This window comes from Bombus impatiens, unplaced genomic scaffold (assembly GCF_000188095.3).
Source record: "Bombus impatiens unplaced genomic scaffold, BIMP_2.2 scf_0733, whole genome shotgun sequence".
In the NCBI taxonomy this organism is placed as follows: domain Eukaryota; kingdom Metazoa; phylum Arthropoda; class Insecta; order Hymenoptera; family Apidae; genus Bombus; species Bombus impatiens.
Window position 1 is genome coordinate 488,242 of NT_177152.1, and position 17,985 is coordinate 506,226.

The window sequence follows — 17,985 nt, forward strand, 5'->3', positions numbered from 1 at the left end:
GTTGTGGGGGGAGGGGGGGGGGGGGGGGGGGGGGGGGGTAAATTGCTTCTCAGCATAAAAATATATTAGACAACACATAAAAATTAAAAACTTTTAGACATTTACGAGACACAATATATGTTTTTAGTTAATTATATATATGTTAAGATTCCTCACCTAATTTCAATTTTTCCCGAGGAAATTCCCATTTCTTGTCGTAAGGAAGCAATTCTGCTTGATCGTCTACTGTTAACTCTGGATTTAAACATTCTACTGCTCCTTCTTCGAAATGCATCAATCCTGATTCCATTAATTCCTTTCTCATGATCTAAAAATATGGAAATGTAGGAAATGATATAATAATAGTTATTGATATACATATTAAGACAACAATTGGTTATATTTCGGAAGATCGATTAATGAAAAATTTGAGTATAGTCCTTTGTAAAAAACATTGGAAAACAAAAATAAGAAGTGAGAGAAATTGTTAAAGTTTTATTCGAAGATATTATATTAATATTTGTAAAATAGTTGAAAGAAAATAAATGATTTTCACTTATATAAGAAGAAAATTATTCGATAATTCGAACAATTTGTGGCATGACTAATTCTAATCGATTCGATATTCAAGATTCTATTGTATTTCATAACATCAGAATAATTTAGAACATTAATAGACTACTTGATCTATATACAAATTTATATTTTTAGGAACGTGATTAAAGAAATGGAACTTAGATGGAAATTTGTCCCACCTTTTAAATATTATAATTACTTTACCTCGAGCATTCTGTTTATTAATCCATATTACGTGCATTCTGTGCATTTTTCACATTCAAATTTCATACAATTTCATAAGCATTTGCAGACTACTAATTAATATTCAATAATATAGACTTACCTTTTCACGACGAATTTTGATTGTGAAGTAGGTTAGCAGAGTCACCACTGTGATCAATAAAACAAAGATAAGCACGATCAACTCCATAGGAAGTTCTTTCCCTATAATTTTTAGAAGATAGAGTCATCAATAATTTTGGTATTTTTTCATGGGCAAGAAGATGAAAGAAACAACACAATTATCTGAAATATTTGCGATTATCTGATAGGTATTTCCAATTATGACAAAAGTATATTTCTTTTGCAGTTGTATAAATATGAGAATTACCCGAGATTAGTAGAGATAAATTTCTATCTATACATTTCACAAAATATCTACAAAATTTTTATGAAAAATTCTGAATTGATTCTTTTAACCACTCTGCTAGTTCTAATGTTCATGTACGATTTCAAGTTGCTACTATTTGGAAATTGTTATATACAATACATATATACATATATACATACATATATACTACTGCAGTATCGTGGACAGATTGCCTAAGAAATATCGGATGAACTATAAACAATTTTTTTTTTTGGAAGAATTTTACAATCAATTCTCATTGAGAATTATAAGTAAATTATTCTGACGTGGTACTATGTCATGTATAATAAGTGATTATCGTCTGCTTGATTCTAGCTGAATCTAATGAACTATAAACAATGTTGCAAGAAAGCCTAAGTGCCGACTGGCCCAAAGGGTCGGCAAACTTCAATTTGTCATCAATCCTTCAGTTGAATAGTTCAACTGAAGAACGGAAGAAAGTGTCACACGCTCAAGAAAGGCCACCCGCTCAGAAACAGTAATAAAGTAGACAAAACATCCTGCATGCCACAGTTATCGAAATAATAACAAAACAGCAACTGAATAGCCGCCTCTGATATACATCCGACGATAACCTCTCCAAAGGGACTAAAACCTCCATATAAAAACCCTCCTACATTAGCGCTCAACATATTATTCTGTTGTAACACTTTGAACCGTCACTCTGTTGGATTTATACAATAAAATTTCCATCATCTTATACGAAGTTCAATTTCTTTACCTTATTCGTGAAATGTTCGAAATGCGACGCGAGGAGATTGTCACGACCGGCATACTTCAAATCCGATCGACTGACGATGGAGATAAAGATATGGCGGCACTCGGCGACAATGTATATCGCTGAAGTGCCTAATGAACCATCAACATCCCAACGGTCCTTCCACCGAAGGTTCTAGAAGAAAGAGCACGTGGCAACGGTCGTGGATGCCTAGTAAATGCATGGACGGTGGGGATGTTGAGGGATGACAAAAGAAAGTAATCGGATCCGATCGAAAGTCAAATCATAAGAGTCAGTCTTAGATAGTTGCGCCTAGAGTTCGGAAGTGGATTGTAAAGTGGATTGTTGTTAGAAGAAAACAAGGTTTTCTTTTTTTTTTTATTTTTCACCTCAAATTTCTTTTTTTTGTTTTGTTATTTTACGTGACAAGATCACCGGCGGTCTATCGGTTTCGTGATTTCTTGTGTCTTCGACGTGACAAAAGCGTACGATGTTCGTGATCGCGGACGCTTACAGAACACGTACGTGATATGAGAAAAGACAAAGAGATGCTTAAGGAAGAAAGACGAAATCGGCAGACGTTAACTAAGAGTCGAGTTGTGAGGAATTGAGAGTTGAGTTGCCAAGTTGCTATGAGTCGTAAACTATTAGTTGTGAGTTGTGAATTATCTATTCAGTTGTCTTAGTTATGGCACATTACTGTATTTAATTCATGTTAAATAACCATCGTTCCCTGTTTAATCCATTGTAAATAGATCCATCTATTAATAAACTTATCATTTAGAATAGAAAACATTGGAAACCCTAATTTCTAATATTTCCGAATAAATAAATTCTATACTACATTTTGGAATAAATTTGCAAGCAAACTCAGTAATACTAAGCGTTAGCTATAAAAGCTAAAGTTTTGCAGATGTAACATGTTAAATTAGTCTGATATAACTACAAAAAAAGTAATGATGACTTTCATTTATTGTCTAGCAGAAAATAGAGAATAAACTAAATATTAGTTGAAAGACAGTATTTGGCCGATGGAAGCCCTGGCAAACTTAAATTAATATTTCGCGATTTTTCGATTCTGTTATCGCCAAACATACAAGTAATGAAACTTGACAGATTCTCGTGAGATTATTTCTGCCATGACGTGAACTACTGCTACCAGATATTCTTTTCCAACTAATGCAAATTTTATCTGGTAAGAATTTTCTTGATAATAAATGAATATTTTGATTATTTCTTTTGTATTTACCTCATATTAGATCTGTTAAACTTTCTGATGAAAGAGGGAGAGAGTGAGTGGATCATTATTCTCATATATTGTTGTATAAATAAAAAGTAAAAATCAACGAATTATAAATTGAGGTACAGTAGTAGTCAATGTTAGTGTGAAATAATTTTCGATGAATAGATTGATATATGGAATGTTGCGTTTTATTCAGATTTTCTATTGATTAAAAATGGATGTGACGAATACTACACGAAGCAAAGTCAAGGTCAATTTTCCAGGATCTTCTTTAACAGATCTCCACCGACTGGAAAGCATCTATCAATGACATATAACTTTTAAATACCCTGTACATATAACATTAAACATAAGTTGTTTTATAACTTGAACACTAGAGTCGAACGGTGGTTATCCATTCTATGCTGACTTTGACAATATATGCCCCTATTCCGAATAATTACCTGTTAATAGTATCTATTATTATCGTTAGATAACTGAATTCTCTAACTAAAAAGGTCTATAATATACCACACCTGTTATAGTAGCACTAAATAATTACGTATATTTGAACATCAGAAAATTAAACGTTAAATATCTTTATAAATAATACAATTGTCAAAAATAATCGGATATTGGTTGACTTACTTGATCACCAGAAAAAGTTTAATTAAAATCGACAATTCCACTGTTGTGACTTTACCTTGTAAACAATTTACCTTGTACGTCACCGAATTTGCTTATGATCAGTTTTTGAACGATCTACGTCTATTTTAAGACAAACCATTTATCTTATTGTTAGTGCTACAACAAATAGCGAACTGTATTCTGTATATTCACAGCTTAAGGATCATAGGATTCTACGACGATATAACTCATATTCATCAAACAATACGAAAGCTGTACAACTAATTGATACTAAACTAGTTAGTACTAAAAACTAATATTTTCAGTTATAATTATTATAATTCGATGCATAAGTAATAAAAAGGATAAAGTATATTCTTTCAACTTATTTTGTTGTTTAGTGTATTAATTCATATATACTATCTTTTCGCAATCACTATAAACCCATATAGGATTTCAATCATTCTTCCATTTTTAATACTCTTTCTTGCTAAACCTTAAGTATATCATATTTTCTTATTCCTATGTTATACTAAATTTATTATATATGGACTATAGATGTACACCATGGGCGTAAATTCGTGGTAGGTAAAAGTCAGGCTGATTCTATGATATGAAATAAGATGATAATAACGAAATTGCTTTGAAAGTTCCATTTTATAAAAAGATCGAGCTTGAAAGTCTGTAAAATATAGTGCATTTGGCTAATTTTTGATTGGACAGAAGCGGTCAGTTACCAGTAGATTATTCTATACGTAACAGTAAGTTGAAAATTCTCGTTTTCCAGAAAATTATTAGCATTTCATACAACATGATTATTCTATGCAGAGTCCAACATCAAACAAGAATGTTAGGATGTTGAAGCTTAGTTGAATCAAATCAGGTCTGACCTTACACCTTGGAACCTATCATTAAAAAAGATCGAGCATTTGTTATGTTATAATAAATTACCTTTCACTGTTATTGTTATGGAGGACTGGACTAATCCCAATCGACTCTTTGCTTTACACGTGTACACCCCAGTGTCATTATCCTGAAGATAATTAATATGCAACTCTTGGTAGTCACGGATGCACATGAATTGCTCGCCTATTTTTAATGGTACATCGTCCTATAAAGAATATATAATAATTATTAAATAATATATTGTATTATTATATATATAATAAAAATTATATTGTGTAATAATGTATATTATATATAAAGTACATTATAGAAAGCATAATAATATAATAATTATAAGAATTATATCAAAAAATATATTTGGGAAAGTAATATTAAAATTCACGAGGTTGAAACGTCACACTATGCTTCAGTCACGATATAGGACAGTATATTGATTAGTAAATCTTTCTGAGTATGAACAACTTTTTTTATTCAATAATTTTTAGTAACAAGTTATCAGCCACTTACTCTATACCAAGTGACTAATGGTTTAGGCATTCCACCTACAAAGCAGTACAGTACTAATTCGTTGTGACCTTGGGCGCTAACATCGACTATAATTCCAGTTTCATTTAAATTAGTTTCTATTATGTAAGGTGATACTGCATCTATAAAAAGAAAGAGAAAAAACCTTAAATAAAAAATCTAATTATTCAAGTATTAGCATTCGAAAGATTCATTTAAATATTTACTTGACCCGAAAAAACCGAACTCTCTGACGCTGAAATCTTTTATATAACATACCGTATAATATGCCGAGAAAAATTGCCTATAGGTATTCAAATATTTTGGAATCCTCTATATGTATATACTAGTGATGAAATCAAATTCAATATACTTATATACACGAATGAAATCAAATATCCAAGATTCGCTTCATATTCATCGAATACTATTTGGATATAATGTTTCGTATTCGATCCTTCTTAACTCATTTCGAACCTCGAAACAAATATTCGTAAGTTTCGAAAATCTATTGTTATCAATCTATTGTATCATTGTTATTTCATTGATTCTTCTAATAAATTAAAGAAAATTTTATAGGATTATAAACGATCAACAGGATTCCTATAAATTTGATTTGAACGGTTGCACTTATAACCACAAAAACATGATTTTAAGTGAATGGAGAATTAGTATAAAGTGCTCGTAAAGCTTCGAATCTATTGCAGCAGCGTCCGATTCTACTTGAGTCTACTTTTCTGATTTGGGTTAATAGCCAAAATATTCCCAGAGAGGTCGAATCTGCCACATTTAGTATATTTGAAAGTATTATTACCTGTTTTATACTTGTGGAGGATTTGAATCTGACTGACCAATGTTCAAGTCTATATGAAACGCACTTCAACTCGTTACTAATATGTACACTACTGTTCAAAACTATTTGAACACTTTTGCGTTATTATAAATAAAGAGGCTCACAATAGTATTTGTAGACACCTTTTATGAATATAAATAGGAATATAATATAATATGACAACATGAATATGAACATTTATGTGTGTTACTTAAAATATTTGCGAACTTCATTAGAACTATTATAAGACTCTATTATCATATTGATATAATTTGAAACGAATCTGATATTTTATGTAGAACTTACAAAATACATTACAATATTACAAGAAGAAAGTAAGTAAGTAAGAAATGTTAAAAATGTTTTTGTGAAATATATCTTGTAATTTTCATATATATTTTTAGAATTTTTATTAATATAATCACGACAGTCGTGCCCCACAGTCTGATTACGGTGGTAATACAAAATGTTTTAATACAAAATGTGGTAATACATAATGTCGTCACAATGTTTTATAAATATATATTATAGATATAGAAGTTTCTAGTAGTAAATGTTCGAAGTGTACTTTCGTAACTCAGTGCACATAAAATATACTTGGAATAAAATTCTGTAATATAATTTCGGCTGTTGATCCTTATTTGGGGGAATCATATATAACTGATAAATATCGATGAAACCAATGGTCAATTTTAACCAACATAAGTAAGAGAGCAAAAATTGAAATTAAACAATTGGTCTTAGAAAAACACTTAGATTCAGTGTTGTGTGACCTTACGGTACAAGCTATATTCATTTAATATTGAAATCTTATAATGATACACATATGTGATACACATATTTCTAGTTTTAACAATATTCTGTGTCACTTAAAATTAGTTCTACTTTTTTACAGATTATAATTATTTGACCCAATTATGTCAAGAAATACAGAATCAGCAACAGGAAAACGTTTTTTTTATGGTACTATAACTTTGAAAATAAAATGTAAAATAATGACATAATAAAATATAAAATAGCAAATAAAATATAATGGTTCTGATCACATTGTATCTATAAAGTATCTAAATACTTATAGACGATGGTATATCCTTTTCATTATAATATAAAATATTTACCGTGCACTTGAAGAATGTAGGCCATTTCCTCTTTATTACGACATGTGTACATCATTGAGTCATCTTTTGTCACATTTTTTATTTTCAAAATGGAACGATAAGTAAATCGAGTTTTGGCTCGTCTGATCGTTGTCCTGGCTAAACATTTAAAAAGCGATTGGTTAATGAACAAATATCCAAAGAATGCTCTTTTTGTTAAAGTACGATTAAAATCAAAGACACTTAATATTTGGCTCAATGGGAATGTCATCCGAGTATTTCCATTCGAAATTATCCGTGTAATTGTAAATAGAAGCGGCACAAATCAGTTCTAGATCGTCACCTTCAACCACTGGATCTGTCGGATTTATTATGCCAAAACCACCCCTTCCATCTATGATTTTAAAATAGAATTTTAGATACAAAATTGAAAAAATAAGTTAAATACAAATAAAATTATGAAAACAGGAAGGACAAGTTCGAATAATACACAGTATTTAACGTGATAGTATCCAAGATTTTTGATAAATCAATTATAATTAGACCGCGGATGTTCATGCAAATACATACTTTTATAAAATGCAAGTAGAGAAAAGAAATATAAATAGAAATTTATTGTATTAATAGAAGATTATAAAAATATATTTTTTATTTTTCATCCTTTGTGCAATACATATTTATATTTAAAAACATATACAGAGACATACTGCATATTGCATGTCACATTTATTTCATCAAGTTAATCTAATTTATCATGATTGTGTTAAGTGCTGTTAATAGCAGCAATATATAGCTAATGTCAAAAATAGACCATTGCGTTTCGAAATAGTATAGTTTGATTTAATTAAATTATTGCGTTCGCTATTCTGAATTGTATGGTGAACAAGAAGCAAACGTACAAAAAAATTTCTTAAATTCTGTTATAAACTAATATTTGTAACATAAATAAGCGTTTTACATACAAATGAATGACTAGTCAATAAATGCAAATTTGAGCAAAGTGCTTGTGATTAGCTATAAAATAAACTATACATATTAAATATTGCATCGTAAATAATATTCGATATGTTAAATTTATATCAAACATATGTTGCATATTTTATGCGCATAAATGTCATGCATTTATTGTATATTTAATGTATATAAAAGTCCTCAATCTGGCTATTACATCGTTTAGCTTTTTATTGCAAAGTTGGGTATATGTTAGATATAAGTTAGGTACAGGTATATGTTATAATGTAATTACTGTAATTTGTAATAAAATGAAGGAAAAATAAATATTTTATATATTGTATTGTATTGTATTGGTTGTCTTATACTAACACAGGTAACAATTAACAAAATTTAGCAGGCGTGAGAATTATTAGAATAAATTATAGTAAGCAGATCAAATATCATGGACATAAATTTAATGATTCCATAAATAAAATTACAACTCAATTAGAATTATCATTTGAGCAAAGACTACATACCGGAAACCAATATAGTTTCAACTTGAGACTCGCATCCAATAAGGTTACACGCGGTGCAAGTAAGATGGCCGCTCATTTCAATAGTGACCCTCACAGTTGAGCGAAACCTGGTATTCATTCCGCTTTCCGTTTTATTCTATACGAAATTAAGAGAACCCTTGTTTTGAACTCTCACGACGAAGAATTAATTACTACTCAAAGTAATTCTATTAAATAGTGTAATAAGTGCCTTTTATTATTATTACTATTTGGCTCGTTCGATTTGTTTAATTATTCAGTTATTTATTTTTCTAAAAGAGTGTCACAGATCGTTACTTTTGCATATAAAGTCTATTTATCAAATCAAACGGTGAAATAATGTGTAAAAGTTGAGTAAAAGCAAGTTTATCAAACAAGATAAATTATTGAGAAAATATGTTACAATAATAAATATATTATAGAAACTGACAAATCGACAACGCAGAAAGAATTCCTCCAATTTAAAGAAAATAACTGTGCTCAACAAATACATCGCTTCGGTTGCAAAATCCGATTGCACTTGTTTTATAACTAGAATCTAACGATTTTTTGCATAGATTTATTCTGTTTATTATTTTAGGCATGACTAAGGCATAACTAAGTAAATAAAAAAGAAACATTCGATTTTATCTAAATTCTCAGGATAGTACATCAGTTTAAAGAAGTTATTACGTACTTGTAATTCTATGGTGCTCGCGTCTTCATAAGAAGGATAATAAGGACATCTCATGTAACTCCACGTAATGTTTGGTGCTGGATAGGTTGCCACATCACAGGAAATTTCTACCGTCTGATTAGGAGCATAATAAGGCTCTACCTTCAACATTGGCACTGGTTTCACTGAAAAGATATCAATATAGAGAGTTAATTTCTTTTGCAGATCTTGCTAAACAAAAATTGTACACTTATTCGGTTTAAACTGTTTAAAGATTGAAAATGCTCATCGAATGAAAAAAATAACTTTTCCATAGTATAGTAACAAGTTTAGTAATAAAACAAATGATATTTTACATAAGGAAATTATACAAATTGTAGATTCTCTTATTTAATTAAAAATTACAAAATCGTAAAAATGAAATCTACCACTTGTAATTTCTATCTCTTTGGTTTATAAATATTATAAAAGTAATTCAGTAAGTAAGGACCGAGCTTTGTTCAGCAGTTCTTGATGGGAGGGTTTCACCACTCTCCTAAGCTTAAAGAATTTCTGAATGGCAGACATTTTAAAGACGATGACGAATTGAAGTTCACATTCAATTACTGGTAGTTAAATAGAGTGGCAATGGAGAATTGCAACAACGGGATTTTAAAGCTCGTGAACAGATATGATAAATGCATAAATGTAGGGGCTGGTTATGTAGAGAAATAGATTATGTAGCACTGTAGTTTAAAAAAATATAAAATTGAATAATAAGGTCGCCGATTATATTTGAGCCCTCTATAAATATTTCGGAAAAAAGAAAAGTTCGAATCGTTCGAATATTAAATTCGTTATAAGTAGTTTTTCAAAATTTGCAAGTATTCGTTTCGAACTAGCTTGTGAAAATCGAATATGTACTTGTCAAGTAAGCTGGACGGGTCATCAATCGTACGATTAATATTCGAACTCTATGAAACAAAAATTATAAGTATATTATAAGTGATTGAAGAGTATTTATCTTAATTATTACTACATCATTTCTTTACCACTCGTGAAATGTGCTTATCCTTTGAGTTGATTTACCTATTACGTCGAGCGTAAAATTCAGCATTTCGAATTTATCTTGGTTGACAGCCTGAAGAGAATATTCTCCCATATCTTCGATATTTAAATGGTTAATCTTCAGAATTGTATGGTTAGGTGTCAATTTTATTACGTACTTCGGTCTATCTGAGTCATGCGAAGCCCCTATTATCTCTTCTCCTTTTGTATTTAACCTGGGAAATGTACAAACTATGCTAAAAAATTTAAATAATATTGAGCACATTAATATTCATTCTATTAATACAATGAAATATTGAATAATTGTCCAAGCCTATGAAAATGACGTTTCTAAAAAATTATTATCTATAGTAACATACTTATTAATTATACTAATTTTTAACATATATAAGGTTAATATATAATTAATATATATAAGTAATGTTTTAAATAAACATTTATGGAGGAAAATTATATTGATAATGTGTGATATTTTGTCGAAATTAATTTTTATATTATGTCTAGCATTTATTGACATGATTGGAAGGAATTGGAATATAATTTTGTTTAGTGATTGTTAGCACTATGACAAATGAACAACAAACATCAAATAAATACTGAATAGAGGGAAAAATGACGATATGTTATTCCGCAAAGTATTATAAGAAATTTAGGCGAGTCATGGTTATCAATAGGACTAAAAACTATGAAAGTGGTTAAAACGACCAAGGTGACTTTCATAAATTTCATAAATTGCAAAAGTACATTTTTACTGCATTATAAACTTTTCTATTCCTTACGGTTTAATTTCTTTTATACAAATTTAATACTTTAATCTTTTGTAGTTCTATAATACGTGCCATTTAATTCTAGTGTTGAAATCATTAATGTCTTCCCAAAGACAACGTTAAATATCCTTTTAAATAAAGTTTGGTTCTATACAAAATTAGTCTCGTTATTATTAAATCGTGGATTTTTGTGCATTTTTGGGAGTTTTAAAGATACAAAAATGCATAGAATGCATCTAATATAATAGAATACTAGTTATATGTACTGATTAGATGTTATTTCCTTAACTAAGAAAATAGTTGCAGTTTGCTAACTATAATTTGTATAAAAGCTATTTGTGTAAATAATTATATATGTAAATACACACGCGCGCGCGCGCGCACGCATGCATATATATCTGTACACACATAACGTCAAAAAAATATTTTTCACATTTTTTCTATTTGGAAGACATATGTTTGGATGTTAGCAATAGTGATCCATTAAGCTAAAGCTTGTTACCATTTAAGAGTAGGTTCTGGATAGGCATGCACGTGTACCACCCATTGTACACTATCACCTTCTCGACGTTGATAATGTCTGTTCGCATCCTGCCCTGTTAGGTTGATAAACTTGTTTTCTGGATCTAAAAATGAATATCCGGAATAGTTTTTGGTACAAAAGCTAAACGCTACATAAGATATATATTTGGCAATTAAAAGTAAAAGGTTGTATTCAAATTTCCTTTATCTTTTGTATCATGAATCGTATACGAGAATGAATCCACTATGTTACACATATGTGTATATTGAATTCTTTCAGCTACATTTATTAAAACTTTTGATATTTAGTAAATTTGAGACGAAATCAAAAATAGTTTTATCTCGTATTCCAAGCAATCTAAAGTGTGATTAATAACATTGTTCAACAGCCCACTACCGATTATTACGAATCTGCAAGTAGTTTTTCCCCAGCCCGTCTAATTTTTCAGAAATTTGATTCTGAAAGGAATTCGTATATTTCAAATTTAAACAAATTTTGTTCCGTAACTATAAAGGATATTGTACTTCAGTTTGTGTCGAAAAATTCTTATCCTAAAAATTCTTTCCTAAGTACTCAGATATCAGTTTTTAATACATTATAAATGTTTGAATATGTTTAAACAGTCTTTAAATGTGGGGAGACGTCGATTTTTGGGGGATATTTTTCAATTTATCTTAAAAAGTAAGAATCTAGCGTAAAATCGAACCACGATAGAGCAAACTTTTACCTTGAAGAAAAGGCCAAGGAAACACGCATCCAACCAGAAAGCTAAATAGCTCCGCGAATGCGAAATGTCGACAATAATACGCAAAATCAAAGCCAAAGCTCAAAGTCTCACCTGCATCGCGCTAGATGGAACATCGAGCTCTTACTTTTTGAGTTAAATTGAAAAATACCCGTAAAAATTGGTGTCTCTCCGTCTTTAATGATCATTTAAACATTCATGATGTACCGAAAACTATTCGGAAAAGATTACAGAATCTTCCAACACAAGCATGGATGGAATATCTTTTATAGTTATACCTGAGAAAATCTGTTCAAATTTAAAAAGTATGAATTTAGTTGAAAATCAAATTTCTCAAAATCTAGACGCAATGGGGAAATGATTTATAATCAGAGATTTATAACTATGAAAAGTAAAAATACTTAATAGCAATAGGAACGATAAAAAGAATTTGAAATTTGTTGGACCGTGTAATTGAATAACATAATCAAAATATTCGCAAGGCCAGCAAAAGCACATATATAATTGGAAAATCAAATAAGGAGACATTCCAATCAAAAAAATTGATTCAAAAAATATCGAATTTTGAAAAATTGCTTTTCTACAAAAAGCATAAAATTTAACTTATTATATCTTCCACTGTGGTTTTCACATTATACTTAATTGCATAATTGTAATTAAATTAATTATAGAAATAAAAATGAAAATTGAAATTAAATTAATGACGAACTTGACTTGAATACTATATTTAAAAAGTAGAAGAATACTGCAAACGTTAAAAAATAAAAATAACTTATTTCAAGGAAAGACAATATTATATACAAAACAATATTTTATACAAAATCTTATAATTGGAGAATTATTTAAAGTAAAACTTACCATGAACCTTGATGTACTTTCTCGTTTTGTTAAAGTCATAAAAGGATTTGATAATGCATTCATACCACCCTTCGTCCTCATCCCTAACATCTTTTATGATCAATTCGGTGGTTGTGCGTGCAACTGGACCAGACTTTTTAGTATAACTAGTAGTATTTATCCTGCTGCTCTAAAATTATACATGAAATTTATTTTCTATGACAATTAAAATTATACAGGAAGTTTTATGATTTACAGTAAATACTACGGAAGGGTGAATCTAGTCGCAAAAAAATTAGTCAAAAATATGGAATACAATCTTTTCATACGAGGCATTGTTTGTATGAAAATTCACTTGGAAGATGTTTTCGATATGCACTTATTAAATTTTTTTCTTAATTATTGAATGAATAATGAATTGTTGAAGTGATTAATATTTCTACATATATTTGGGTTTATTGTATCGTGTAATAGAAAGTATACAACTAAATAGAATAGCTTTTTATATTTTATATAAAAAATGTTATATTTAAAAATAAAATTATTTTTCTATTTGTAAAATAATATGAATGTAGTTAAATATCACTGATTGTGTTAATATCATAATTTTTTCTATCATTTTGGCAGTCTTCTTACCCTGACTTCTAGTTAAGAAATTAAATAGGTAATCAAGATGAACAGTTCATCAAACTAATTCTGTAAATTTTGTCAATTACAAATACCAGTTCTAATATTGCATATTGGTTTCTATAAATCAATTTTATGATGATTACAAGGTGTAAAATTATTACATTTCGATTTATCCGTAATTTATGGGGTCACATAAAATTAATCGTATATTTGTAAATTCCAAATATCATGCAATGTAAAAAAAAAAAAATATTGTTTGATAAAATAAAGCAACAGAACACTGCACGCTGAGAACATTACAGAGTGTTCATATAAATTTTTGTCAATACAGGCAACAAAATGGAGCATTGATTAGAATAGAAAATGTTTCCAACAACTTTTAAAGTCAATTTTCTGAAAAACAAAGTATGAAAAAATTTTGTTTTATATTTTCGATATATTTTTTCACGTAGAACCACATTTTTTTTAGTTGTATACCAGTTACAAAACGGCCTATATAATTTGGATAAAGATAAATAAATTGTTTACGAACCGCTTGTGGTGTATTCCAAATTAAACCATAAGTCAAGTCTGCTGCAACAGTTGTCGTGCAATTTACATGTAGAGTTTGTCCTCGTGTTACGTGACGCAAAGTGTCTTCTATAATTACTGGAGCAAGCAATTCTGGCTTAACTAAAATCGATGCGAATTTTTCAATTAATTTAATATAGAAAATATAATTTAAATTAAAAGTATTAAAATTAATATATAGTGTCGTGCTTCAAAATTTAATCACAAATTCAACGAACTGCTTGCGATAAATTTTTGCTTTTCTCTATAATGTAGGCTCTAAAAATATATAGAATGACCCATTTAAAGCGATACGCGCAATTATCTCCTAAATTCTAAATTATTTGTTATACAAAAGAATGTTTCAAGTAAAACTTACTTTATTTCCCAGGTAATCGGACGTCTCGTGATGGTCACAAATCTTATCTAAGTGAATGTGCCTTCCAAATTTTAAGGCGAAATATGTTTTTTTGGATGAAATTGTGTGTAAAAACATAAATAAAAACATAATATAATAAAAACCCATATAGGCGTCTAACCCCATCCCGTGACGAATTCATCGACTCGAATTAACTATGTTGATGTTCCGAGGTCATTCAGGATCATTTATTGCCGTTCAAAACTTTCCTTTATTAAACGTCTCCAAGATTTCGTTTACCAAAGTTTGTGTTACAATTGCTTCGAAGGAATCAGTATTATCGTGACTTCATTATATACGTGTTCTTCGTTTCAACATCAATTCAATTTACGATGGCTAATTGAACAATATGTTCCTCGGTAGTTGGATACGAAGAGGGAGCAGGGTACACTTCCCATCAAGATCTCCGGATTTGATATCAGCAGAATTTTTCTTTTGAAGTTTCATAAAAGAAGCTTATCGTGATAATATGGAAAAGTCGTATAACATTGGAATGGATACCTATCAACAAATTACTTCTGCAATATTGGAGAGAGTGCAACAATCTTTTAGCTTATTATTATATTAATTATTTAATTATTTATATTATATTAAACTAGCTTTGAGCTTATTATTTCGAATACAAAAGATAAGGAACATTTCTGGACATTAAACGAAGGTAAATTTCGACTGGCAATAAATGGCCTGGTGTCCTACATCATCATATTATAGGTCAACGAATTTGTCATGGCATGAACTACGCACTTATCTGAATAAAAACATGCAAGTAGTTGCATTAAAAAAAAAAGATCACCTTGAAATCTGGAAGGCATATCTACCTAAATAAGGTTTGTGCTCGTCACAAGACATCTCCCTCGAAATAAAGTACATTTTACTTCGATACATATTTTTGCATAACGTATAGTTTAGAGTTCAGGAAACAGTTGCGTGTATTACTTCGAATGAGTCATCTTGTATTTATCTTACTTTGAAGCAGTGTAAATATTAGACTTTATAAATATAGCTTTCAGATCTTTATTTCTCGTAATAATTATAAACTAAATTAAGTTGACTTTTGTATAATGCTTGCCATTGTACATCCTAAAATCAATTCTTTCTATGTAAAGTATATTTTTAGATTTACTTTTCTAATTTCATATCGTCAATGAATATTTTTTTAACACACTGTATGAATATAATATAAAAATTGGGTCAAATTCGTTTTTTTTCGAAACAATAGAAAATGTGAATCTACTCGTATGCAACAATTGTGTATAAATCATATACCATACGAGACATGCAAGGAATACCTGAAAATATATTTCATCAATCTATGATTAACAACACGTGTGACTTTATCAAGCTGCCACAGCTTTTCTGAAAGCTCTGGCTTTTGCTTCTGTGTTTCAAGTATCGATGATGATCACTGAATCCGGTTCAGGCGTGACGGGCTGATAAAGGGCTGATCGCCGATAAAGATCTAGACTAATTGCGAAGCTCTGCAGTAGACACTTTTTATATATATGTTATATGTGTGTAGTATCGTGGACGAAAAGCCTAAGAGATATCGGGCGAACCATGAACAATGTCGCGAGAGCCGAGGCGCCGTCGGGCCCATCAATGTGTCATCGGTCTTTTCAAGTGCATAGTTTCGTAGAAAAGACCTACGTGACCCTGGCTACGAGCGTCTGCGGAGCACGTGTGCGGTGGGCCTGGTGAGGCACAATAGAATGCTACAACGGCCAGGGGGTCGAGAAGCAGCGTGCGAGTCGAGAAGCAGCGTGCGAGTCGAGAAGCAGAGCTTGCGAGTGGCATTACCGAGAGGGTGTTGATTGCATTTTGTCGAGTCGTATTCTAATCATTTAGTTGTGCTGCTTTCTGTACGTTTGGCGTGAATAGTTCAGGTTGAACAACAATCGTCTTTTCTGTCCAATTAACATCTGTATCATCCATTCCTTTGTAAACATATTATATCACGATATTACATGTGTTAAATTGTTTGGAATGTCCATAGCACTGTCATGAGTTGAATACGGATTTTTACGTATTTGTGAAACATTTAAAAGTGTAAAAATGCACGTAATATGCAAAAATATATGTATAAACCACCCAAGCGTCATACCATAAAATGATCAAATACAGTAGTGACCGAAATATACTGTTTGTATCTGTGCGGGTACAAATTACGCTCAATGTATTAATGGTGCAGAAGTTAATAAAATTATATCTACAGCAAGCTTGTCATTAACTTAAGATCCAATCGTTATAATTTCTGATGTTATACAATTAGAAATGGAAATATATGTTTCCTACGACGGAAAGTACGAGTTGAAGCTTATATTGAAAAACGCAATTTTAAAGCGCTTGGCCAGGCTGCTGATTTGGAATCATCTCGATATCAATTTAACAATTGTAGAAAAATCACTGAACATTGATCAAATGAAATTGGTGAACAACAAATTCTTTGCAACAACAATAGTTAACAATGAATAAATTGAAGAAATTTTGCAAACAGGACCGGTTTGTGAATTGCCCCTAGAAGATGCAAACGGTTTCATTCTGATAGCTCAATCCAATCCTAAGTAATCGATGGGCATACATAAAAATTCGACTTGCAAAAAAAAAAATAGTTCACGAAAAACAAACGCAAAAAAGTTTTGTAATTGGACCAGTGGGGGAACATGCGCTACGAGAAGCAAAACGAATCATCTTGATTGGTTAAGCCGTTTCGGAAAAACGCAAAAATATTAGTTTTAAAAAAAATTGTTTAAGACGATCAAATCGAAAAAAATTTTTTAACGGGACTAACCGGATAACATATTCTACAACGTGCAAAAATCACCTCGGATTGGTTAAAACATTTCGGAGTAGTTGACGAACATACATAAAAAGGAAAAAGAAGACAACATATATATACATATTTTTTTATATATGTCGGAGATGAAAGAACACCGGAGCCTTTGGAACTTTGGATAACCCCGCAACATTGCAACCTAGAGTCTACTATAGCAGTAATTAAACTATTGTAGTTATTCAATCCGATTGTAATTGTTCGACATTGGTGATACTGAGCTCTGGCTCGAGGCAACAGTCTGGCCAAGGGATGAACGCTTTGTCTAACAAAGGTATGGAGTAATCCTACAGCTCTCCTTAAAAGAAATATTCGTGGCGACACGCGACAGTAAACATTCCAACGGTTTCTGCCCGTGGCTCGCCACACGCAGACCCTATTCTTCGAGTAAGATGATTGCCA

At 30.5% G+C, this 17,985-nt stretch overlaps 1 protein-coding gene across 4 annotated transcripts in view; it reads right to left on the reverse strand.

Moving 5' to 3' along the window:
• The window catches only part of LOC100741439 (vascular endothelial growth factor receptor 1), a 62,092-nt gene that overhangs the window by 23,464 nt on the left and 20,643 nt on the right, over positions 1-17,985 (reverse strand). For all 4 annotated transcript variants that reach the window (XM_012390153.3, XM_012390154.3, XM_012390152.3 and 1 more), the window contains exons 6-17: positions 14,319-14,458; positions 13,178-13,346; positions 11,554-11,677; positions 10,306-10,499; positions 9,259-9,422; positions 8,565-8,700; positions 7,340-7,486; positions 7,114-7,251; positions 5,167-5,306; positions 4,705-4,864; positions 881-981; positions 157-307 (exon numbers count right to left, since the gene is read on the reverse strand). In XM_012390153.3, the coding sequence (XP_012245576.1) occupies positions 157-307; positions 881-981; positions 4,705-4,864; positions 5,167-5,306; positions 7,114-7,251; positions 7,340-7,486; positions 8,565-8,700; positions 9,259-9,422; positions 10,306-10,499; positions 11,554-11,677; positions 13,178-13,346; positions 14,319-14,458 (1,764 nt within the window). The remainder of the gene's footprint in view (positions 1-156; positions 308-880; positions 982-4,704; positions 4,865-5,166; positions 5,307-7,113; positions 7,252-7,339; positions 7,487-8,564; positions 8,701-9,258; positions 9,423-10,305; positions 10,500-11,553; positions 11,678-13,177; positions 13,347-14,318; positions 14,459-17,985) is intronic.